A 27426-nucleotide genomic window follows, 5' to 3' on the forward strand; every position below is an offset into this window, starting at 1 on the left:
CCACATTGAAAAACATTGTGTGTGTCTCTTTAAATGCAAATGAGCTGCTGCCATCCCGTTTACTGTTATTTGTACCGTAAAACAAGTTTTTGAATCACCTTACTTCATTGTTTATAATGATAAGTTTTAAAATACAGATGATGTGGCCTTTGGACTGTTGTGGGCGGGGCCTGCGCAAAGTGACATCAGTTTGTACAAAAAACTCCAACAGTTTGTTTTTAGGATTAAAAAAATAAATAAAAAGGGTGGTTGTGTACACACACAGGTGACACACAATTATTTTCAAACAATATATATAAAAGTACATCACACATTAGGTGACCTTTAAATCAATTTCTATGTTTGGTGTATGATGGGTTGTAAATGGTGGGACACGAACAGTTGCTTTCAATATTGCACTCTCATTTATTCATTTCACCCTAGACATGCTTACCTATGTGTGTAAGTACACATCTTCACTGTATACATACAAAGGTATGTATACACCAACACACACATAATTAAACATGTAGAATTGTACATATATATTTATATAGACCTATAAATTTACATGTACGCACATTTATAAAAGGGTGCACACAATGCACTCTTGCACACACACGCGCACACACACACACACACACACGTCATGCGTCTGTGGCTCAATATTTCTCTCTTGTACTCGCGCGCACATACACACAGACACAAATGTGAATATATATCGCAGACATACTTCATATCCAAAAAAAAGTTTCCTCTGAAAACAACACCAGGTTGTGATTTTGGACACTTTTCAGTTTTCGTTTTTAAAGCTGAGAATTAAAATCAAACGTAAAACAAAGGAAAAATAGAAAGAAAGGCATGGTGCTGTTTTATCTGATCATAACCGCAGGTAAGAGGAGGATCAATATTTTTCAATTTGCATAATGTATACAGGTTTAAGATTTTTGTTCCTATATTTATCATGTTTTTTTTTTTTAATAAAGATTTTTTACTCTTTTATATAAACAAAGCAGATAAACAAATAACCGAACAGAAAGAAACGAAACCCTACAGATTAGGTTCCCATCCACAGTCCCTTCTGCCGACGGGGTGACATCAAGCTGTACAGCGCAGTCAAAAACATATCTCAGCTTCATTTACAGGTACAGCCATAATCAAGGCACAAAGATCTACAAGTAGATTTTTTACTCTCTTTCAATAAAGTTGTACAAAATAATATAACATTTTATAGTCTGTACAGGAAAGGAAAACAAATCACCCTTGCACAGTCTGTACAAGTTAAGAAACTAAAATAAGAAATGGGGATCTCCATGAACGAGCTCCGATAATCGTCTTCCCAGAGCCGCTGTGAAAGCTCCGCCCCTTCCCGTTGACGAGGACGCACCCTCCGACCCCTTCCGCATCCTCGAGCGGGACCGAGAAAATCATGGTGTGATGCTACATTGTGTCCATCTCGTGAAAGAAGAGTGCGTTACTTTACTGCGTGGTCTTTTTCCTCCTTTTCCCAGTGTTTGACAACCCTCTGCCCCCCACCCTGCCCTGTTTCTGTCCGCGGGCGCTCTTCAGTGTTTGGACACGGAAAGCAGCAGAGAGCCCTGAAGGTCAGAACGTCAAGGTTCAGGGTGTAAAACTAGGGCTCGCGGAGGTCACAAGGTGATGCGATCTTCATAAACCGACAGGCGGCACGTATATACACACACAACTTTATAATTTTTAATGTTTAACAAAACATAAGGAGGTAGCCGGAGGCTTTGTGGAATGGCGGAAATAAAGGCGATCCAAATAAAAGATTCACGGGCGAAGAATTCCCGTCCTACACCCGACCGAACCAAATAACCATTTAAAAACAGAAAAGCAACTCGAGGACAGAAAGGTGGTCGTATAAACGTCAGTAGTATTCGTCGTCTGCGGTTTTGGCCTTGTTTCGGTGTAGACGGGGCAGGGGAGTTCGCTGACACGTTCGTAAAGAGCACGAGGGTCCCGGCGAGGAGATCACAAGAGTTCGTACTGTCGCAGGTGCATCCTCTGGATGATATCTCTGCAGTCGTTGAACACCCGTCTGATGTTTTCTGTGTCCACCGCACACGTGAAATGGGGGTAACAGTAGTGACGGCCCTCTCCGCTCTCCGTACTGATCCTCTGGAATGACAAATTAAGAAACACGTGAGTGTCGAAAATATATTTATACTTTGTACTCATTTTTATTCTGCTTATTATAATTGTAAAACACTAACCAGAAACTCATCGCGGATAAAAAACTTGGCTCTTGTCACTTTCGGGTCCTCTCCTGGTTCAGGACTTACTGAAATATAAAAGTCCAAACTGATTACTTCCCAGCAAGCAATTTTGAGTTTAAAGGTGCAGTGTGTAAATTTGAGTGGCATCTAGTGGTGAGGTTGCGAATTGCAACGAATTGAAACGCATAGAGAAGCTACAGTAAATGTCACCAGATAAACATCTTCGGAGACAACTTAGTAAAAAAGTTTGTCCGTTAAGGGCTTCTGTAGAAACATGGCAGCACAAAATGGCGACTTCCATGTAAGGGGACCCCTGGTATGTAGACAAAAACGTCTCATTCTAAGGTAGTAAAAACATACGGGTTTATTATGAAATGTCTTTATACACCCCTGATAATATAGTTTTGTATATTATTTTGCATTTCGGTCAAGAGATCCTTTTAAAAATTACACACTGCACCTTTAAAAGACATGTAATATTCGTCCAAACACAGCCCAGATGTCTAGCCTCAAAGTCAGTGAAAATGTAATAGACGTCTAACCCCAAGACTTTGTTTACATGATGTAATATCTTAAGTTATTTTAAGCAAAATCAAGTTTATTTTGTCTAGAAGTGGTTTACTCTACAATATTGGGTCTATAGTTAAACTAGACAGCGAAATGACAGCTTTTGTTTACTGGGTATAGGATAAACGAGACTAAAACTTATATTTATTTGGGAGTTTTAATAGTAGTAGTATAACAGTAATGTCCCATGTATCAGGTATGTATTTATTAAGTTGTAATAAAAAGTCAAATTTGATTCCATGTTGATCTGTGAAATACACGATGAGGAAACGCTGTACCTTTATCTGGTATGGTATATCGGGCATAATCAGGGAAATAATCTTCAATTTTGGATTTTCCAGCTAATACTTTCTCTGCCAGCATGTCCTGCTTGTTGAGAAACAATATGACAGAAATCGTCCGTAACCATCTGCAAAAAAGATGAAAACAAATGTCAGGAGTCAATAAAGCTACTTTCACTAAAGCATGTTGTACATCTCTTTTCAATAAAAACTAAAATACACATAAAAAACAGGGTCTGTTCTTTCATTTAAAATATTGTATGTTTATATATTGAAAGAAAAAAAATTCTGGAAGACATTTAGCTTTGGTGAAAATCATAAAAATGTTGGCGCTGACTGGCAACTTTTCTAAAACCGCTGGCCGGGAAAGAGTTAATACCAAGTAACAGAATAAAGATATTACCTGTTGTTCCAGATACTGCGGAAAAGATCGAGTGCCTCCCGTAGCCTGTTTGTGTTGTTGTCTTCCCTAATGACCATGTTATAGCTGCTGCTCGCAACCACAAAGATGATCGCTGTGACGTCTGTGGAGAAAGAGCCAATCAGCAACAAGCTTCACCAGCATGCATTTACATTAGGCAGTCAAACGATTAATCACGATTAATGGCATACAAAATTAAAGTTTGTGTTTGCAGAATATATTTGTGTATGTATTGTGTGTAATTATTATGTATATATAAATACACACATACATCTAAGATTTTTATTTATTTATTTATTTATTTATTTATTTATATATATATATATATATATATATATATATATATATATATATATATATATATATATATATATATAAACCTAAAAAAATATACAAATACGTGCAAATGTTTTTTAAATACATGCATGTGTGTGTGTGTATTTATATATACATAATAATTGCACACAGTTATATTATGCAAAAACAAACTTTTATTTTGTATGCCATTAATAACGATTTATCTTTTGACAGACCTAATTTACATATTTACATTTAAGCAGAGCAGACGCTTTAATCCAAAGTGACAAAAACAAAATGTTAAAAAAAATTGTATTTGCTTTGATTTTATTACAACACAATTTACCATTAAAACATTGAATCCATTTTCTTCTTTCGTCTCTCTGACCCCCTACATCAAACATGCTGAGAGAGAGAGAGAGAGAGAGAGAGACAGAGAGAGACAGATTAAGACTGTATAATGTCTCCCTCTAGTGGACAACATGAATTATGACGCTTCAAACAAAACTAAAACATTTTCCATTTTTATTTACTTCAGTAAATATTTCAAATTAAGTGGACTCACTGAAAGTTGACTTTGTCTACTTGAAATCGCGTCTCGAAAATCCCTGATGTTAAAACTCTGCAGCGAAGCAAGTCCTGAGAAAGAGAGAGAGACAGACTTCATTCATCATCCTAGCTTAATTTCACCTTAGTGTTTGTTAGTATTATTGTGTTATAGTATTTTTCTTGTTTTGTATAATGCTTTGGCAATATTGCAAGTGCACACAATCATGCCAATAAAGTACTTTTAAATTGAAAGCAAATGAGAGAGAGAATATAATCTTAACCAGCGGTCTAAGGTCAAGAAATGTTTGGTGAGAAACTTTGGTTATGTACCTGATCTGTTGGAGTGTAGTCGCTTTGTCTCACTGCGTCGATCCGATCAAGAAAACTATAAAATAAAATACACAAAAATTACAGCTTTGCACATTGTCCTTGACGCGTTTTGACGAGAAAAACGTTGACTCATGACTATATTTATATTTACACTATAATCTATAAATCATACATTAATGCACGGTTTGTGTGTTTCACCATTTGAATCATATCAGACAAAAAGGTCATCAATGAAGCAACATCACTTCCAAATATGTCTGACAAGATCCACATATATATGCCTGTTGCCGTGTCATATATCTGATACTCACTGGACCTGAATGAAAACTAAACCCTTGAAAACATCCCTACAGCTAGTTTGCTGAAGTATGTTAGACAACAAGCCCTCAGTTTCCTGCAAAGAGGTAAAATATTAGTTCAAGACTCTGTGACCATCATGTGATATTACTGCTTTCAGCACAAACGCACACAAATATAGACTCAAGCTTGTGACAAGACAATCTGTAACGACAAGTGATCGAGAGATAAAGGGTTTGTATGGAGATATTGGCTCTTGCGTTTCATTTCATTTGATGCTTTAGCTTAAGAGGCCGGTTGCAAAAACGTCTTAGATTAATCTTAAAACTGTTATGGTGCATTTACACCTGAAGCGAATTAAGTGTTAAAGGGGACGTTTCACAAGACTTTTTAAGATGATAAATACATTTTTGCTGTCCCTAGAGTACGTATGTGAAGTTTTAGCTCAAAATATCATATAGATAATTTATTATATCATGTTAAAATTGCAACTTTGTATGTGTGAGCAAAATGTGCCATTTTGGGTGTGTCCTTTAAAAGGCAAATGAGTTGATCTCTGTACTAAATGGCAGTGCTGTGGTTGGATAGTGCAGGTTAAGGAGCAGTATTATCCCCTTCTTACATCACAAGGGGAGCCAAATTTCAATGACCTGTTTTTTCACATGCTTGCAGAGAATGGTTTACCAAAACGAAGTTACTGGGTTGATCTTCATCACATTTTCTAGGTTGACTTTGCGTTAACCAAATTTAGTAGTGACGCTATTACATTAACATGAGTTAAAGCAAATATACGAAAGAACAACGGAGGACAAAGTCAATGTCGCTGTATGTGGACACCCGGAGGTACTTTTTTAGAAACGGGATCAAAAACGGATCTTGCTTGGAAGAAAGTGAGAGAGGAGGTCAGACAATCTGGTAAGTTGTAAAAACGCTCTTTACTTAATTTTAGCTAAATATATACATACATATTGAGACAACAAGCAAGCTAAAGTCGGCAAATTTACGCAAATTTCACGTACACTTTTTTTCAATCGTCCAACTACGCGCCATGTTACATTAAAGGAAGACTGGTCTAATTTAAATGTAAATAGTAAAGGTTCAGACTTTAGCGATAACTATATTAGCTTCCACATCGTATGAAAAAGGATCGACATATGTAACTCGGGTGGCTTCAGGGTGAGTAAATCATGGGGTCATTTTTATTTTTGGCCGAACTATCCCTTTAAGGAGACCGTTTTAACTTCACGGCTATGTTTATGCAACCGGTCACTGGTCATATTACTGCATTTAAAGAAATATTACAGGTTTGCTGTAAATTACTGTAATGCAGATGACATTAGTAAACAGAAAATATGTTTAAAAAGCATTTGTATGGTTGCCCCATAGACTCGATTCAAAATATTTATCAGTACAACTCACATACTGTTTTGATCAACATTTTAATATTTTAGATGAAATAAAACTTTCAGATGAAAACATCAAGCACAGAATTGATCTTAAAGAGGAATAACAACAATGCAGTTCATACACTTTTGTAGTACTGCCTAATGATTAGTCACGACTATTCGTTTGCAGAATAAAAGTTTTTGTTTACATATTTATTATACACCGTACATCAACAAATATTATGTATATATAAATACAAACACATGTATGTATAATGATATAATAAATATTTATATAATATACAAACGTTTATACACATGCAAATATTTCATAAATATGTGTGTGCATTTATATATACATAATTATTATACACATTACACAAACATTTAATATGTAAACAAAAACTTTTATTCTGCAAACGATTAGTCGCGATAATAAATCATGCAAATTATTTCAATAAAAAAACGGTAAAAATACAAACATTTGCACAACTGTATTACTTTGGAAACCAAATGTTCCTGCAATTATACAATCACCCCTATATTTCCACATATTAGCAATGATAAATGCTCCAAAAAAGTACTTTTTTGCTATCCAAACTGCTGGTGTATTTCCAGCGTTGACCTCCAGAGGGCGCATGTCTGTCCTGCTGCAGTAAACCTCATTGAGTTATGAAGATCTCCACCCTAACTGAAGCCCATTGATCTGTGATCTTTGAGTGACAGCCCTATGTTTCTCTTAAGAAGTATACAGTATAGGCATCATGTGCATTAGTGTTTGTGTAGGATAAGGACAGGATGTGGTCAGGGTATCTATCAGTCAACAGTTGTTATAGTACAGTATTTGTAAGGACGAGATGCCAAGTCACCACCTTGTGCGCTTTTGCACGTACAAAATGTTTTCCGTAGGACACGAAGGTCAAACAATCCAAACAAATTCTTTAGGTTGAATCACGTGGAGCAAAATAAACTTTAGTTTATAGGTTGACCGTAGGATAAAAACAAAACCTGCACGTTGACCAAACAAACCACCTCAACCAATGGCCATTATTATGGCTCATCCAAGTCTAGTGCTTTATTTAAATGTTTTATTTCATCTCTCCCCAGTTGTAAATAACATATCATGATGGTTTTTATGACTATGAGAAGCAGACATCTTCTGAATGTGTTGTATGGGAGATAAGATAATCAGATTCAACTCAATGGCCACTGTGTACACTGTTTAAGATCAGAAACCACAAGGAAACTGCACCTGGAGTCTTTCCAAAACCAGTTGAACCAGTTTACACTGAACAATATGAGAAATGTTTGAACACATTTTGCATGTCCTACTAACTTCAATAGCTTTGAAGGTTTATAGGAGCGGCATATCAGATGTTCAAGAAGATTAGCGGAGCTCTAACATTACCCTGTAACATAAAACAACCCCAAAAAAAAGAAATTACAGTTCTTAAAGGGATAGTTCACACAAAAATTATGTCATCTTTTTCACATTCTCATGTTGATCTAAACCTGTATGAATTTCTTTTTTTCTGATGAACACAAAAGAGGATATTTTGAGAAATGATGGTAAATACACAGCTGATTGTAACCATTGACTTCCATAGTAGGAAAAACAAATATGATGGAATTCAATGGGTACTGTGCTTAACATCATTTATCAAAATATCTTCTTTATCATTTATCACAATACTTCCATAATATTTGTTTTCCTACTATGGAAGTCAATGGTTAAAGCAGCTGTGTGCTTACAATCATTTATAATGAAATATCTTCTTTTGTGAAATAAAAATAAAACTCATACAGGTGTTAAAACAACGTGAGGAGTAAATGACAGAATTTTCATTTTTGGGTGAACTGTCCCTTTAAAGGTGCAGTGTGTAAATTTTAGCGGCATCTAGTGGTGAGGTTCCAAATTGCAACCAACAGCTCAGTTCACAGCTCACCCCTCGCTTTTGAAATGCATAGAGAAGCTACGGTAGCCACCACAGGACAAACATGTCATGATTGGAGACAACTTAATAAAAGTTCTGTAGAAACATGGTGGCACAAAATGGCGACTTCCATGTAAGGGGACCCTCGGTGTATGTAGATAAAAACGTCTCATTCTAAAGTAATAAAAACATAACGGTTCATTATGAAAGGTCTTTATACACCCCTGATAATATAGTTTTGTATATTATTTTGCATTTCTGTCAAGAGATCCTTCTAAAAATTACACACTGCACCTTTAAGTGTAGATTACATTTTTCTTTTCGACAAACATATACAAAATACACACAGCTTTCGGCTTAGGTTGGCTATCGCATATGATCTGATTCGAGTTTGGGCATGTGTTTAAAAAAAATTAACTAATATTACAAATATTTATTATAAAACTGTAACGGAACTTGTGTACATGTCATAAGACAGCAAGATGTATCAAAAGACCATCGCTATACACATACGCAAAACTGAATGATTTAAATTAGAGATGCACAAATATATCGCCCAATAATCGGTATCGGACGATAAACGCAATTTTTTCACTTGGCTATCGGACGGTAGTTTAAAAACAGCCGATAGTCATTGCCAATATATCCTGTCAATCAAAAGAGAACAGGAAAATGCAATACATTTAAGCTTTGAGTATAGAAAATGTAAAAAAATTAAGTTTAATGTTCAATATTAATGGTCGTTATATGAATGCATAACATTCACAAAATTTTATCTTCAGTGTTTAGTTAATGCTAGGGCTATCACAGTGATAAAATAATCATCTCATCAGGTTGTTTGACCTCATCGCGATGATTTCAGATCACCGCAATGATTGCACATCTCTCTAAAAAACACAAGGGGGAGCTGCAGCGCCTGCATGAATGAGATAGTATCAGATTACTTTTAAATATGTGTTATGTGTATTAATATTTGCTGCCAGGTAAACCGCGACCAAAATATTTAATTTAAATAATCACAACAGTATGTGAAAATTATTTCATGAGCAAAGAAAAAAATTAAGAATTAAAATGTCAAACCAATAAAACAGAAAATTAATCGTCATAATCGCCAAAGCCCTAAAACAGGCAATTAATCATCATAATCCCCACAATTTATTAGACAATTAACCACCAGTCAAATTTCATAACCGTGACAGCCCTAGTTAATGCAAGTTTAACTAGCATAATATATATTAGCATCGGCAGATATCAGTCTGAATTATTGGCTATGAATATCGGAAATATTTTATTTTTAATTACAATTTCTTTTACAAATATAAAGCATCATTATATCACACGTCGCATTATTTAGCAAGTTCTCGCACAACATAGGTTTTTTTTTGCAACATCGTGCGGCCTGTGTGGTTTGGCTCACATATTAATAGAGGAACTGAAATAAAAGAAGAAAGTTTTAGGCTCGGGTTGAGTTTGGTGTTAAAATGTGGCAGTACTAGATTCGGGTCACAGGGTCGCGTTATGGTCCAGGATAATGCCTATGCAGGACTCAATGGAAGATTTTCATACTTTAAAGCGATTATTCACACAAAAAGGAAAATTGTCGTCATCAAAGCTGTATAAATATCTTTGTTCTGCTGAACACAAATGAAGATATATGTTTTTGAGCACCATTGACTTCAATAGTATTTTTCTTTCCTACTATGTAAGCCAATGGTGCCCCGTTTCCTGCTTGATTACACATTTTTTTCCTTTTAAGAAATGTATACAAGTTTGTAACAACTTGAGGGTGATCAAATAATTACAAGTTTTTCATTTTTGGGTGAACTATTCCTTTAAATCAGTGGTTCTCAAACTAGGGGCCACAGCCCCAAGATGGTGCCAGGGGGCCCCTAAGTTTTATAACATTTTATAAAATACATTAATTTATCATAAATTCTGTGTAATTAAACATCAAAAAAAGAGGATACTAACCAACAGCACTACATTGCATAATTTAATGTTTTTTTATTTAAATTTTAAGTTTTACAATGTTTGTGTCATAAATATTCTTTGGGGGGCCATGAAGGGATGCACCAAACACAAGGAGGGCCGCACGCCGAAAAGTTTGAGAACCGCTGCTTTAAATGATACTGGTTATGTTAAAGTCCTTCTAACATCTAATAATATCAATTTGTGTATCATTTACGGGTTGATTGAGGTTTGGATGTAAATAAAAATAAAACAATTCTTAAATATCTGATCGTGTAAATTGCGTCGGCAGCGTAAAGGGTCACAGGAACACACATAACGATAAAAATATATACTGTGTAATTGAAATAAAGCGTCTGCCAAATGCATAAATGTAGACTTAAAATGTAACCCTTATCCCTTGTAACAGATTGTTTCTTATAGTTTTAAATATAAAGCATAAGCAAGTTTAAAGGTCTCATACATGTTACAAATTTGTGCAAGGATTTTAACCATAAGCTGTAATTAATACAATGCCAAGATATTTTTAAAATCACTACTGGTTTTTGAGGTTTTAAGCAGGACGATTTCTATTTTCTCCTGAATGCTGACGAATTTCTCTGAAATAGTCCCGGATGCTAAAAACGGCTTCATAATCTGTTGCTATTTTTATCAGCTGCACGTGTGCCTGTTTGTTTGTGCATCTATGCAAAAAAGGCAGGACGAACGAGCGAGAGAGAGAGAGAGAATCCTTGCTTATAAATGAATGTTCTTCCCCTTGAAGCACTTATAAGGGCCTAATGTGTATAAGCGCGCACACACACGCGCACGAGCCCTTTCTGCGCCTCACCTTCTCTTTCTGACCTTCCTTTGTTTACGCGCATTGCCGGGATACTCCCTTTGATTCGGCGGCGCGCACAAACACGTGACGCCCTCCGCCAGTGAGTGCTCTGCAGTGCCGGGCTAAAAATAGCTCTTGCTTGGCCCGGCTGGCGGCTGCTCTGTTCCTTTACATAAGCAGCAGTGGAGGGTGCGGAGGGGGGCAGACATCCCGACCGCAATCTCCATACAGCCTGCGCACACAACTGGGAGCTTTCGCTCGGCCTGGCGCGTTCACCATTTCTCAAAAAGTCTCTCTTTGAGCCGTACCATCTTTCCAAAAGCGTGATGTCAACGGCCCTCTTTTGCACAAACACGCAGTTGTGTGCGTCTCTGTGGTTTAAACGCTGGCGAGCTCTCGGCTGCGGTGCGAGCCAGTTTCTTTTTCTATTTATAATCCTGAACTAGACACACAATAGAGAAACAAACGCAGACAGATGTCCCACAATCACGAGGGATGGTGAAATGATCTCACGGGTCACACTGAATACGGTTTAAAAGCCACAGACACAACAAAACAGACTTTTAATATCAGTTAGGGAGTGTAACCTTAAAATAGTTTTTCCAGTTCATGCTGAACAATGTTTGAACACGTTTTGCATGTCCTACTAACTTCAAGGTATCAGATGTTAAGGAAGCCTCTGTGATGTATAAAACAAGTTTTTACAAACTTTCAGCAAACCGTTAAAACAGTACATTGATAAGAGAACCTGACCATCTGTAACCTCTAAGAAAATTGACATAAAATTTCCAGACAGCCTTTTGTGTGAACGCAAACGCATACTGGAATCGATCCCAGGACTGATCCCGAGATCAGGACCTAGTAACATTGCCGGGATCGGTCCCGAAACGCACCCTGTGTGACGAGATGCAGAACAATGCCGTAAGGGGTGCGTCGCAGTGATGACGCATGTTTAGTCGCAACCACATAGATATTGTTCAGCCTTTGTTTAGAGGTTTTAAAAGAAAGATATGTCTGCAAACTGGAATGAGTCCAGGAAGCTCCTAACCATACGTGCTGAAATCGTCAGATTAATGATACGATACGCAATGATTTCTCGAGAAAGAAAATACAGATAATTCGCAAACTGAAGACGGATGTGGGAAAAATCTCTCAAAATTTACGAAATCTTTACGAAAATCACTGGCAGTGTGAATAAACCAAAAACGATCCTGGGACAAATCAGGGACACATTATCAGTGTATTTTTGGGAATCTGTGTGTGCGTCCAGAAAATAATAAATAATTATTGTACTAATATTTGCATCCCTAGGGTCGTCATGCACCAATTTTTTAAGGGGGCTACCCATCATACTGTAATCATAATTATTTACGTCAATGAAACCTCAAAACCTTTAATACATAACGCATATTCTAATAGACTAGACAGACAAAAAAAGAAGTGTTTATGAATAATTTTATTGTTATTTTACACAACTCGCTCAACGGTTGCGTGACGTCTTTGATTGTCTGTAATGATCGACACTGCACAAACAGTGAATAAAAAGAAACATTTAATGCAACGTAATTACATCTAAATGTAATGCTGTATTCAACATTTACTTAGTTGCTTTGAAAGCACATAATTTTTTAAAACTAGCCTATAAACATAGCCATTGGTAATACCTTATTTTAATAATCGATTAATCTGTCGATTATTTTTCGATTAATCGATGAATCGGATAATAAAAAAAAGCATTTATTTTAGTGATGCACCGATGTATCGGCCGATTTTTGATGAATTTGAAACCATCTGCATATCGGCAATAGCACGAGAAAGGCCGATACTGATTGTTTAATAATTAACTGCATAAAGAAATCTATTATATGTAAAAAATTTGTTAATGTTGTTAATAAAATAAATCCTGAATAGCAAAAACCACCTTTGAAGGTTGTCATGCTGTCTTATTATATTTGTTTTAGCTTAATTTGTGCCTCTCTTATTATGTTGGTCAGTTGAATGTTGAATTAGATCCAATCCATGTTCAGTAAAAATAAGTTGATGTAGAAATAAACCAGCTAATAGATCAACTGTATAGTATTGTATACAAGTGTTTAATATCGGTATTGGCATCGGTATCGGCCAGAAGTTGTCTATTTAAATTGATATCGGCCCAAAAATTCCTATCGGTGCATCCCTAATTTATTTCCAACACTTTATTCAAAAACAGAATTGAAATCTTAATAAGTAAGTAATAATAAAATAAAAATGGACTAACATAAAAAAACATACACGTGTATGCTATAGAGACGGAGAGACAAAGAGAGAGAGAGAGAGAGCGAGCGAGCGAGAGAGACTGTGCGTGTTCACTCCGCGTTAAACTCAACTTTTAAACATCTCAGCGTTTTCCGACACAATGAATCATTTATGAATTTCTTTGCTAACGCTTTCACTAATAGATTTTTATCAATTTAATCGATTCATTGTTGCAGCCCTAATTTTTTTAATTCGTCAGATTTTTTATTTGACTTCGCGCCACCTCTAGGGGTGAATCTAGATATAAACATAAGAAAATGTACTTTGAACTACATCTTTGTACACACTTAATCCCTGACCGTGCACAATGATGGCACCTAGATGTTGATGATCTAGATTTGGATAATTTTTTATTTCATTGCATCCAAATAAAATCAAGTGATTACAACAGTGAAGAACTGATCATATTTTACCCATGAAAAGATGCTTCATTGATTTTGAGCTTGTATGCAAAATCTACTTTGGTCAAAAATTTGAGGTGGCATGTGCCCGCTAAGTTTCAATGGGTCCGTTCCCGATTTAAGTTCATTGAATGTTTTTACGTGGCCATAAAGTTTTACACTGAAAGCATTAAGATATTTTAACAATGTCGCTAAATTAAATCTAAAAAGTTGGATTAATTTAACTAAAATGTCCCGATGTGGCATTTAGCGTGCTTTAAAAAGGTTTTTGTATAACAAAAAAACCCACTTGAATATTTATAGTTGCCTGATCACTCAAAATCACCAAATTTATTAGGGAGAAACACTGTGCTGTTATAAAGTGCTGCTACTTCAAAGCAATCAAAAGTATAAAAAAAATATTTCGGACCTCCAACAACATTATAAAGACTCTTATGGTTTGCATCTCTTCCGTTAAGCAACCGCACTGATCCCGGGACAGGCACTTAAAACATCTCAGCAATCACCCACGGCACATGAACATCACTCACATTATTCATACAACGTACAGTAAATCTATAGCTTTTATATCGCAAACCAATACCGAATCACAACTAAATAAAGTTTGTTCCTAACAATACGTCTATTAAATCAACTAGATTTCCACATAATGCTAATAAATCATTTCATTAAGACTAAAAAGTGTGAAGCTTTCTCAAACAAACACAAATACCGTCCCAACCACGAAGTAACCTGGATCACGGCAAACATATCTGAGCATATATTGACTTAAAGTTGTATAACAGAGGAATTCTCTGTATTGTAAAAAAGAAAGCAAGCCTGTATTCAGAGCAGCTGGGTGTCTGTCGAGTTTCTCCAGGCTTTTCTCTGATGAACAGACAACAGTCGCCATTATGTGTCAGGCACCACACTGGATACTGATGATATCTGTGTTCAACAAAGCTGCTGACCGACTCTCGTGACCCGAGCACCTCCTCGCTCCTTCCTACCTGACACAAATACTCATCTGAACCGCCAATATCAATGCAAACCGATCAACTAACAGCATTATCCTGTAGCATCACGTGTAAAACAAAGCAACAAAGTCGAGCGTCTTCATAAAGACATCCTGATATATTGTTCGGCTGAGTTTCAGGTAGAGTTTAAGCGCTGATACTCACTAATGCGCACAGTCGATTAGTTGGTACTCATTGGAGCGCTCGTAACACGCCTTCACTCCTTCGTCGTCCCAGAGTTTCTTTGCGTGGTCAAAAAACTCCTGCAAAGAAAACAAATGTGTTCATAAAAGCATTTATGACAACACAACGTTGCATTTGGATTGCACAAATAATAGCAACTTTCACTACCGATCAAAAGTTTTCAATCACCTGACTGAAATGTTAACCGTGATCTTAAAAATATTTTAATCTGAAGTGTGCGTAAATGTTTGAGATGATTTTTGGAAACAAAAAATATGAATTTATTTTCTTACAAAACTAAAATTTAATAAAAAAAAAGATGACTTAGACTGAATATTGAAGAATAAGCGGCCAATAAGAGCCCTGAATAGAAATTTTTCAATATTTTTTTATTCATCTAAAAACAAAATGACACGACTACGATTTTGCAATTTTTTTAGGCAAAGGGTGACAACACATCAAATGATAAAAGTTTTGATTTACTTGAGATACTTTTGGTCACAAAATAATACCCATAGTAGTTACATGTGTGTTATGCAATAGCTTTGATAAGTTTACTAATATTCTGTAATGTGAAAAAATATAAATTAAGTATATAAATAAAGTAAGTGATTTCAAACTTTTGACCGGTGTGGAAAAGAAACTTCATTAGAGTACTTTATAAGTATTTAAGTATTAATAACATTAATTAAAAAGTAACATTTTTTTTACTTGTTTAACTTTTCGTTAAAAGCCTACTCCTGTTTTTAGTACGCAACTGTACAAACATTATGCAAAAACTTTAATTCATGAGAAAATGTAGATATTTGCCATGAATTCTTAAAAAAAATCTAATTTAGGTTAAAATTACATAGAAATTAAGTTTGATGTACATCACTGCTGACTGCAATTCAAGATAATAAGAGACACATTTGTGCAATCCGACAGTGACAGAGAATCCACCAACTCAACTTTTTTAAATTATAGCAAAGCTTGTATTTTAGTGCGAGTAACAGTTTCTAATTTAACCTTTTGATTATAACAGGACTTCTTGTGAAATCTTTTGTTGCCATACAAAGCAAAAAGCACAGCGTCTGTCTCTCCACACCAGCTCCAACATTTACTGTGCAAAGGTTAACAGTAACAAACATCTCAGAAAGCACAGAAACAATGGCAATGCTACAAGAAAGCGTCAGCTCGATTGAGACACAACTCTGGGATCAGTTCATCCCGAACACAGAACGTGATGGAATTAAAACTCCAGGACAGCACGGCTCCAAATCCATCATGTGACTCTTTGAAAGTTGTCATGTTACTCTCTCTGAACTGGCCAAACTCTTTTGTACGTCTGTTTGTATATCTGTTAATCTAAATGTAGTGCAGAAAGATAAATTCGAATAATCGGATATCGCAATACACATACAGCGATGGTTTGTAATTACTAAATGAGTTTTATGCTTTAAAAAGTTGTGTATAGTCAAAGTTTAAGGTTGATGCAGATTGCACATGCATGTTAAATAAATTATTATTAAATATACTTCATTATAATCCAAACTTACTTTCAAACCATATTCATTACCATATTATATTGCATATAATAGATCACATCTAGTAGCCCTAATCTAATGTTTCAAACCCCATATACAAACAGCACACTTTAGTTCAAAAACATTAACACAATGTGCGTATCAGATGGACAATATTTTGACCACTTAAGCAGAAAACGTGCAATTAACATTTTAAACCATCTTTATCAAACCCACTTTCACAACGTTAAGAAAGAAATGTTCGCAAAAGATTTCTAAAATGAGAAGCTTGTCAACCATACTGCTGACAAAATCTGACATTGTTTTAATCCTCAGTGTCTTAACTTCTAAATAAAAAATATATACCCTATATAATAAAATATTTGTAAGTGTTTACAGTCACCTTAAATCACAAACACACAAAAAGCCATAGAGGTCAGCATCTGTCCTACCCCGAAAGTGACATAATATATTCAAACTATCAGCCGACACCAAAAAAACATCCAAGTACATTTGGAATAAAATCGCACAAAGCTTTGCATGTGAACTACATAAGGAAACGGTTCAACAACCATCCGAGGGTGACCTCAACCAAAGTAGCCGTAGCTTTCGCGCGAACGCGTGCAAAGATTCAAATGTCATTCAAAGCAGCTTGGGTAAATTATGAAAATGAGGTTTCTTACCTGCGTGTAATCGAAATCAGAAAGTGGAGCTATGCTTTTGATATAGTCGATCCTAAACTGGTCCTCCGGATTAGCAAGCGGAACGGGTGGTATTAAAGTGCTCATTGCCGACACTATGGTCTGGAAATGAAAGAATGACGAGCAATGAGAGCAACGTAGAAAAGAAAGCCAAAATAAAGAGAAGAGAAGCTCACTTACCACGATGGCATCCTTCACATTTTTACGAATGTCTTGAATTTTCTGTTTCTTTTCTCTGCGTGTGAAAATGTAAATGAAGGAATTAATAAAATACACAATTTGGTTTCACATAATTTCGTTAATCATGAAAAGGGCTCAGGTAGCTCAATAGGAGAGGTACTGCATTAACATTAAAAGAAGATTGTGGGTTCGAATCCCGCACAGTAGCTACGTTTACATGCAACCAAATAATCAGTTTGTAATCGTAATGATGGCTCAATCGGATTGAAAAGCCTTCATGTAAATCTTAATACGATTGAGGTTGATCGGATGCAAATTTCAATCGTATTGAAAGGGGTGGTGCAGTCCGATCTGTGATCCTGATCATCAGGAGTAAAGTATGCGTAAATCGTAGTATTTTCTCAATCGGACGCAAAGATACCTCGTGCACATGCGCAGAAAAATTGTGCTTAATGTGACGTCTTATATTTACCTCTTATTTACGTATCACATGATTCTCATCACAGAAACATGCAATGGCAAGGCAACGCGCATTATTAAGGTAATGGGGTCACGCGCTGTACATTCTGCATAACATAAGGCTACATAAAGCAATAAAATAGCATTGTGTCTTTCGAAAAGTGTGTTTTCTTGGACTATATCTGAAAACTTCTTAAGAACAACTTTCTCCAACTCAACTTTGTACATTTGTCCAGAAATAAAGCATGAAGTGAATGAGAAATGCTGTGTGAAGCGTTGCCAAGTCCTCTGCTTTAGGTTTTGGGGTACTTTTAAACCGCTTTAACGAGTTGATTTTTTTTCTGTGGGTTACAAATGAAAATAATTTTTTAGAATTAGTTATTGGTATTCTGGCTGTGAACAGTTTCAAATGTCCATTGGGCTGGCTTTGATAGGCGAATCTGGCAACCCGTGCTGTTTGGTTCGGATTGCAATGTTTAGTGTGCATGTAAACTGCATTGTCGTAATCGGTTAAACCTGCAATCGGTTAAATAAAAAGGTGCATGTAAACATAGCCTGTAATAAAAAAAGTTGTTTTGTATAAAAAAAATAGTTTACTACAAAATATTAAAATAGTCCTTGTGTACAGTTGAAATGGACTGAAGTGATAAGAAAGACCAGCATGATGATTCTTTAAAAAAAATATCTAATTTTTTGTTTCCTGTAAAATATATTTGCATACAGGTTTGGTATTGGTCTTGGTATTGAGAATACTGACAAATGAGGATGAAAACTTTCATTTTGGATATAATATTACCTTTAATAGATTGCAACACTATTATTAAAGGGATAGTTCACCCAAAAATGTATAAATTCAAACCTGTATACATTTCTTTGTTCTGATGAACACAAAGGAAGATATTTTGAGGAATGTTGTAACCAAATTGATCATGAGGCCCATTCACTTCCATAGTAGGATAAAAGAATACTATGGAAGTGAATGGGGCTCAGGAACAGTTTGGTTAGATACATTCCTCAAAATATCTTCTTCGTCTTGATCAGATACAGATTTGTAACAACATAAGAGTGATTAAATGATTTTAGGGTGAACTATTCCTTCAAGTGCTTTACAAACCTTTAACATCCAAAAAATGTTATTTAGATTATAAAAATGTATAAAATAAATGGCTATTTAAAGAACCTTCCTCGCAGGAAAACACATTCATAAAAATAATTCAGGTTATTTCTGTCATATCTAAGTCAAGTAGGTTTCGGTCCACACCACAGCATTGTTCTGCATGCCAGCTTTGTTTTTAAGGAAGTGAGCATGCAACTTTAACACACTGAGGCCTACCTGCATTTCTAGTGCATCGTGAACACTACGAAGCCCACGTTTCATAAACACACAGCAAATGTCTTTGCTTTCACACAGCCCTCCTCATACACATGCATTTGGCGTTACATATGCGTTAGAAATGATGTTATAAAAAGCAAACGTCTACTCACTCTGCGTTAAACCCGTTGACGTGAAGAATTCTCATCTGCTTCACAATAGTGCTTTTACCCGATTCACCAGCCCCTGCCAATGCAAACACAGGCATAAAATAAACACATAACAAGTCTGACATGCATATGCACACACGTACAGTTTCGGTATCACGGCGTGATCTTGATATGTGCGATCCGTCATGCCATTTTGAGCTGTCAAACATGGTGCTTTTGAAAAAACAAAAAAACCACACAGTCTCTTGTATGTACAGCCTATATAAAACATAAAACGCCTGATGTCGGCGACTCTTACCCAATAACAACAGTCGATGTGTGGCTTTATAAGCCTGTCTCTCCTTTTGCAACTGTTTATCTATTTCCTTGTTGGTGTCTCGTTGTGTTTTCTCGTCGATGCGCTGGTCTTCGGTTTTACCGTTACCAAAACACCCCATCTTACACCCTAAAACCCGCTCTGTGTGATATCCTTACGAATGATATATCCAAACGATTAAGAGTATATATAAAAAAACAAGAGGAAAAAGCAGATCCTCCGTCGCCGGCGGGAAGGTTTTCTTTTCCTGTGTCAACGATGTACGAAGCATCTGGCGTCATTCGGCCGACGGGATTGATGAGATTGATCACATATCGATCGGTAGGGTGGGATATGAACTTGCATGTGGATCTGGGGGTCTCTACGAGCCCCTGCCAGGAGCCCTTCCCGTCTCTTCTCTCGCCCTCTCTCTCTCTCGCTGTATTTCTCTGTGTGTGAGAGAAATACTGTGCCGTGTCTCTGCTGTGGTCTGTAACTCAACACTGCCTCTATCCGCGACACCCGGTAAAAACCCGGGAAAACCGTTACAACTAAATCGCCTGCACGTTCCGACGTCAAAACAACAGAGCGGATGTTACGATGTAACCGGTGTTACTGTGCGCGTGGACACACAATATAGCATTCAAAGGGAAACGTGACAGACGTGGGAACTGTGACTAAAGTCTGCAGGAGTATCAAAGCGAGTTAGGTTTTATACAGTAGGCTAATAAAAATGTGATTTCTATATGACCTGATTTTTATCTGAATAAACGTCTTAGAATAGCCTACTTAAATAGTTTATTTTTGCATTTTTTATTAGAGAATTTATGTCCTCTAATATATGTTCACGTGGTCCTAATTATTATTTAAACATAAAATATATACTGTAGTATTCTATAGTAGTTACATTGTTAAAGGGGACTTTTAACATGTCAAATAAATCATTGGTGTCCCCAGAGAACATATGTGAAGTTCTAGATAAAAATGTCATATATATATATATATATATATATATATATATATATATATATATATAATAAAATTGCCACTTTGTAGATGTGAACAAAATGTGCCATGCAAACGAGCTGATCCCTGCAGTGCTGTGGTTGGATAGTGCAGATTACGGGGTGGTATTATCCCCTTCTGACATCACAAGGGGAGCCAAATTTTAATGACTTATTTTTTCACATGCTTGCAGAGAATGGTTTAGCAAAACTAAGTTACTGGGTTGATCTTTTTTTCACATTTTCTAGGTTGATACAAGCATGGGGACATAATTATAGCACTTAAACATGGAAAAAGTCATATTTTCATGATATGTCCCCTTTGATGTAGGCTTTACTGTTATAGTAATAACTATAGTTATGTGTTTAACTGTATTAAATACTGTAATTAGTAGTCTATACTTAAATACTTAAAGTTTATTACAATGTGTATATTTTGTAAATCAATAAAAAAAAATCCTATAAATAAAAATAAAATATATTTAGTGTTTACCATAGTAAACTGTAGTATACTGTAGTATTTTACAGGTGTTACTTTGTTAATGTATGCTATACTGTTGTAGTAATAACTATAATAAACTTTAAGTATTTAAGTATAGGCAATATAGCCTACATTAACAAAGTAACTACTGTAAAATACTACAGTAATAACAAATTAACTATACCATAGTAAAATGTAGGCTTCTGTTGTAATAATAATAATAAATTGTTCAACTGTAGTAAATACTATAATTAGTAGCCTATACTAAAAAATATTTAAAGTTTATTACAATATGCATATCTTGTATATCGATAATAAGTTCATGTGGTCACTATGATGAATGTTCTATAAATATAAAAAATATTCAGGGGCGGTTTCGTCCCAGACTAAAATTTGATCTGCCTTAATTTAAAAACAATTTGAACTGACATATCTTGACATATAGTGACATTGTTTTGTCTCAAGATGCACAAGAGTATTGTTTTTTGTAAGGTTTGTTTGTAAAAACTACTTAAAATGTCCTAATATAAGTAAGGTCTAGTCCTGGATTAATCTGAACCCTGTCTGGGAAACCACACCATAGTGTTTACTATAGTAATTGTAGTACACTGGGGTATTTTACAGTAGTTACTTTGTTAATGTAGTAATAACTATAATTGTGAATAGTTCAACTGTACTAAATACAGCAGTGGCGGCTCGTGACTGCTCATCCCAGGGGCGCTAATTCAAAATATGTGTTCGGAGTGTCACGTGTGTTACTTGAGTTTTCAAAATATGTGTTTGTTGCGTCATGTTAACCATGTGCATCACGTGTTTTGTCAAAATAAGTACCTGCTGCACACGTGTCAAAAGCGTTTATGATAAAAGAGACGCTCAAGTTCACAAAAACACGCAAGACACTCCCTTAACATTAAAGTTTGATTACGCATGAGATTATGCGAGTATCTAGTGTCTCTTTTATCATAAACCCTTAAGATGCATCTGCAGCGGGCGCTTATTTTCACTTATTACACGGCTCTCTGGAATGCTTGATTCTGATTGGTCAGTTGAGACATTTGCAGGTTCGTTCTTTTCAAATAATAACCGCTCCAAAATAATAACGCATAGCCGGACTACTTGCACGAGTAAAATCGCTCCGCGCCAATAAAGATCAATAAAGATTACTGTCTGTTTGGCGCCATCTTGTGACAAACACTCGACAACCACGACAAGACACAGACAGCTTACTGAGACTGAACTTGACAAAATAGAGCATAACAGCTACGAAACTATCGGGTCCTGATCACACTGTCGGGGCTTATTTCCCAATAACTACCGGCTGCCTCTACATTATCCCTTACATGACACGTGATGCACAGAGGATCTCTCGAGGCGCAGAACACATATTTTGAAAAAAGGAACCACACACGTCGGGCTACATACATGTTGTGACGAACTTCGCATCGAGCGCCCTCTGAAAAAGTCGCCGGCCGCCACTGAAAATATGGTAATTAGTAGCTATACATATGGAAAATTTCCAAAACAAATAGGCTTATGTAGTATCTAGGAAGTTTAAAATTAGTATAGTGTCTACTAATTTATACTATTAATGTGGATTGTCACAACTTTTTGTTCATATAAAAAAAAATTATTTCAATTTTTTATATTTTTATTTCTGTTTGTTTTCCAATTAGGTTTGAATGTAGTTTCATGAACACCGACCCCAACGCAGACCACCAGTGCCCATAGTAGGAAAAACAAATCAGTGGGTAACGTCAACTGTGCGCTTTCCATCATTTAGCAAAATATCTTCATTTGTGTTCAAGAGAGTAAATAAACTCATACCGGTTTCGAATAACATGAGGGTGAGTAAATAATGACAGGATTTTAATTTTTGGGTGAACTATCCCTTTAAAAGTCATTTATGATTTCTGAACGATTAACACCAAAGATTGTAAATACGACTCTGAGTATAAGGATGTGTGTACTGTATGCTGTCCAGTAGTTTACACTTATTGTGACACAGTTTTGTAGGAATGTAAAAGCGTCTGTTTATAGGGAATCAATTTAAATATACTTCCGAAAAAGATGCATGATAACAATAACATCACTTTCGGAGACATGCGTATAAATGGGTTGATCATATTAGATTCAAACAGAAGTATTTCAGTAAATTATCAAACAGAATGTAATGCTATGCAGTGCCCTCTTAGTCAATTTAACTTCTTTAAACTATGTACTTCTCCTATTTTCTACACAAGAACAATTATGACTTTCACTTCTTCTATAGTTTCTATAAAAAGCTCTTTGAAAGTGAACAAATAGAGTCCGTTCTGTGAAACGATAATAAACCATCAGTTCTGTCACTTTAACATTAAGTAATTGTGGAAAAACTTGAAAAATGATCACTTAGTCATAGTAGTGACATGTGGGTTGAAACAAAGACCACAAAATGAGAAATAGTTTAATGTTTTTTAGATGAACCTTTAGGCATTGAGACATGCAGGTTCAAAATATTTATATTTTTATTATTTAACATTGTAATATGTTGATGATGGTTTTTGCTAGAAGAATCTGTAGTTTTTCATGTTGTACGATTCAAATGTATAATTAGTAATTATTTTAGCTTATCTTTATTACACGGCTCTCTGGAATGCTTGATTCTGATTGGTCAGTTGAGACATTTGCAGGTTCGTTCTTTTCGAATAATAACCGCTCCAAAGTAATAACGCATAGCCGGTACTACTTGTACGATTAAAATCGCTCCGCGCCAATAAAGATTACTGTTTGGCGCCATCTTGTGACAAACACTGGACAACCACAATTAAGAATGGATTTTGACATTAATTTTAACATGTACGGAAAAAACAAAACATTTAAACAGTGGATAGAAGAATGAACAACGACAAGACACTGAGAGCTTACTGAGACTGAACTTGACAAAATAGAGCATGACAGCTACGAAGCCAACACACAAAAAAATACAGAATGGGCATTAAAACTTCTCAAAGACTGACTAAAAGAGAAAAAAATGGAGACAGACAAGTATGAAGCAGAGGATCTTAATAAGGTATTACGATCATTTTATGCATCTGTGCAAAGTTTTGCGGAAGGATAAAAATGTTAATTTAAAACAAATATGCCAATAAAATGTTTCAAATTCATATTCATGTCCAGTTTTTTTTCTTATGTGGCAAGTAGCCGTGTAATAAGCGGGATAATGTAGAGGCAGCCGGTAGTTATCGGGAAATAAGCCCCTTCAGTGTGATACAAGACCCTCCGCGGATCACACTGTCGGGGCTTATTTCCCGATGCCTCTACATAATCCCTTACTTAATGTTTGCACCCAATGAATTGCAAAATATTTTTGGATAAATAGCTGATGCTTTGCGAATGCACCATTTTGTTTTCACTTCAGCACAAAAAGTTTGCATGTTTCTGACCTTAAGCTACAATCTCTCAAAACAACATAGCGCATTGCATAATATGTTCATTACAATTAGCAGGCCATGTGCTGTAAGGGCCACACTAGAGCCAAAGTACACCTTCAGTAAATGATAAAACCTATTTACAGGGTGACAAAGTTCAGTTTACACATACACTTCACATTGCAATGCTACAAAAAGGAACAATACCAGCTTGTGTAGAAGTATGACAACTTTCTGTCTGCTTCCTAAAAAACCCAGACAGTGTTACTATCATAATCAAACTGCTTTTAAAGTTATGAACAGTCAGAAAGCCTTACTGTAAGTCCATTTTTAACAAAACAACTGTGACAAATCGTCCAAAAATATTTAAATGAACTTAAAATGGTCTGTTTTGTGTTGTCATAAACATATGCTGTCATGTCTAGTCGTGTTGTATAAATAAATACCAAAAATAGCTCATGGCCTTAAAGACTTGTTACCTCTATTAGTAAGAGTTGATATTGGAACTGTTATCTAATACTTGATATCCCAGATACTAACATGGTTACAGTACAACTTGTACAAAGACATTCCCAAGGATGTGTCATCCTTATAAACTAAAAATAACTACTACTATACGCTTTAAAGATAACTCGCCAATATCCTCCATGTAAGTTAATTTATAAGCCACAATTTATTTTCTTCTCCATCTCTGTCTATTTTATTACTAATTTCTAAAAACTGACAAGACCTCAGTGTCACAACACTGATAAAAGATGAGACATTCATGTGGCCTTTAATATTTCAATATTTAAAAAATTAATATATATATACGATAATATATAATATATATTATAATATATATATATATATATATATATATATATATATATATATATATATATATATATATATATGATCTCCAAAATTAGTTAGCTACACCAAAGATTGTGCCTGAAAACTATTAAAATTGTTTTCCTTATAAACGCTATATCAATGCTGGTTTGTGTCAGGCCAGATTACTAAAACCTCTGTCCATCTTAATCTCAGATGCTACCTGACCTGCCATCATATAATGATATAACAGCATGCAAAATTGTAATACATTTACTTTGAAGTGATATATATTTAGTGCCATGCACTTATGGAAATGCTTAAGGAGACATATCCACAAACTGTTTCAAGGCACACTCCTATAAAGGCATCTTGAACAAAATCATTATAAAGTAAAACATCCTTATTGCGTCTCATTGGTAAATACTTATTTACTTGGTTTGATTTGAACGTTAGCTCTGCAGGTTCTTTGGAATTTAACTTCTAATGGGTCTATAAAGAAGTGTGTATGAATTGCTCCAAAGGTCAAAAATGCATTCTTTGTACTATAACTAATTCTGGTATCTTATCAAAGCATGATACCCATGCTGACAAATTTCATGAGCAAATTTTTAATATCTGATATCTTCCTCAACTGCAGACACTAAGCAAATCCTGAAGACGACTGACTATTGGATGGAGAGTAATGCTAGCTTCGGTTTCTATTCAAGGGCCTCCTATCTAAAAGTGAGAAAACCTTTAAGCTATTAAATTTACATTTTAAAATCACCATTACAGATAGATTGCAATGTGTACATGCATTAAAAAATAAATTCATAATGCTTCATAATACACACTGTAATGTCAGCTAGACATATAGGCTGTGTTTAGAAATAAACACTTACTGTACTCGTGTATGTTCTGTATGTCATATTGCATCCATGTTTGTAAACCACTGTATTTATAGTGTGTCAACAATAGCATTGCTAACATTTGTATTATTTATGTTATTATATAAGATTCCTATTATATACACATTGAAACTTCCTGGCCCATATTGCTAACAAAACATTAAATACATATGTATGTCCATTAATAAAAATATCTGTTATGCGTAATATATATATATAATATATATCCTTAATGTATTATTTATACAGGCCTTAATTAAAAGGGTTACCACAGGTTTTAGCAAGGCAGGCTTCATGACGTCAAAGTCACCCATGCCTACACATGTCACGCAGATATTAGCATTACAAAAGAACTAACGGGACACGACATTAACAAACACAAAACGTGATTTTATGTCAGCATCACCCACCTAAGAGCAGCAGCCGATGCGTTTGTTTATATTCCCGCTTGAGCTCCTTCAAGGCCCTGTCAATATTCTTGCTGACTTTCTTGGCTTCTTTCTCGGCCTCCTTCTCTTCCACCACCAGTTTATCCCAGTTCTTCTGCTTTTGTGCGCTGTTGGGAGTGTGAAGCAGCTGCAGTCTTCGCTTTCCTCCGCCTCCTCCACCGTTTTGGATAAGGGCTCTGTCCGCGTCTCCACGGCGGAGCTCCCCGGCCGGGATCTTACCGGCGTCCCCGGTGCGTAATGGAGAGGTGGATGATGTCTTACCGTTGTTCCCCCCAGAGTCCTCGTCCCGTCGGGATCCCCGGACGCAAGACGGCATCATCATCATCCCCGGATCGGGAGGTTGGTGATCTGAATCCGAGTTGGAAATGGATCCACTTAGATCCCCAAATAAACGGGGGCGCAGACTGTAACAAAGCCCCATGGTGTGGCCAGGCAGCGCTCACGGTTGATATTTGATCATAAATACACAATAAACGCTCAAATCCCGCTTTGATTTAGCGCATGATCATATGAGTTGATGGTACGTGCTGCATTTTCCGGCCACGCGTAATCCAAAAGTGATGCTCCTGTATTTACAAAATGTCATTTTGTGTTTTCCGTACAGTCCAACCTACGCGCAGCAGTCGGTGGATCACCTGACATCTGCTTGCTGACAGTGCAGGTCCACCTTACCGTAATGAAACCAAAAGCCCAGCCACAGAAAACCAGGAGTGGACACATGCATGGCCATATGGATGCGTTTTAATCTTGTGCATTTTTAGGGATTTATCATTGGGAAATCTTTTTGAGGGCTCTGGGAGGATCATCCCGACTATTTG

The 27426-nt window shown here is 35.9% G+C and overlaps 1 protein-coding gene across 2 annotated transcripts; it reads right to left on the bottom strand.

Moving 5' to 3' along the window:
- Positions 1–1152: 1152 nt before the first annotated feature.
- LOC135740379 (guanine nucleotide-binding protein G(olf) subunit alpha) lies at positions 1153–27218 on the bottom strand. 2 transcript variants are annotated; one of them, XM_065258694.2, is made up of 12 exons: positions 26570–27218; positions 19273–19345; positions 17329–17383; positions 17131–17250; positions 14925–15022; positions 4665–4719; positions 4351–4424; positions 4132–4190; positions 3471–3591; positions 3065–3195; positions 2217–2284; positions 1153–2121 (listed from the first exon to the last, which is right to left on the bottom strand). In XM_065258694.2, exons 1-12 carry the CDS (start codon positions 27027–27029, stop codon positions 1975–1977), a joined length of 1461 nt encoding a protein of 486 aa, XP_065114766.1. In that variant the 5' UTR covers positions 27030–27218; the 3' UTR covers positions 1153–1974. The 2 variants fall into 2 exon arrangements, with proteins under 2 accessions (XP_065114766.1, XP_065114767.1); XM_065258695.2 differs by lacking the exon at positions 26570–27218 and adding an exon at positions 19568–20085.
- Positions 27219–27426: the final 208 nt, after the last annotated feature.

The sequence above is a fragment of the Paramisgurnus dabryanus genome, chromosome 22 (assembly GCF_030506205.2).
Source record: "Paramisgurnus dabryanus chromosome 22, PD_genome_1.1, whole genome shotgun sequence".
NCBI lineage: Eukaryota > Metazoa > Chordata > Actinopteri > Cypriniformes > Cobitidae > Paramisgurnus > Paramisgurnus dabryanus.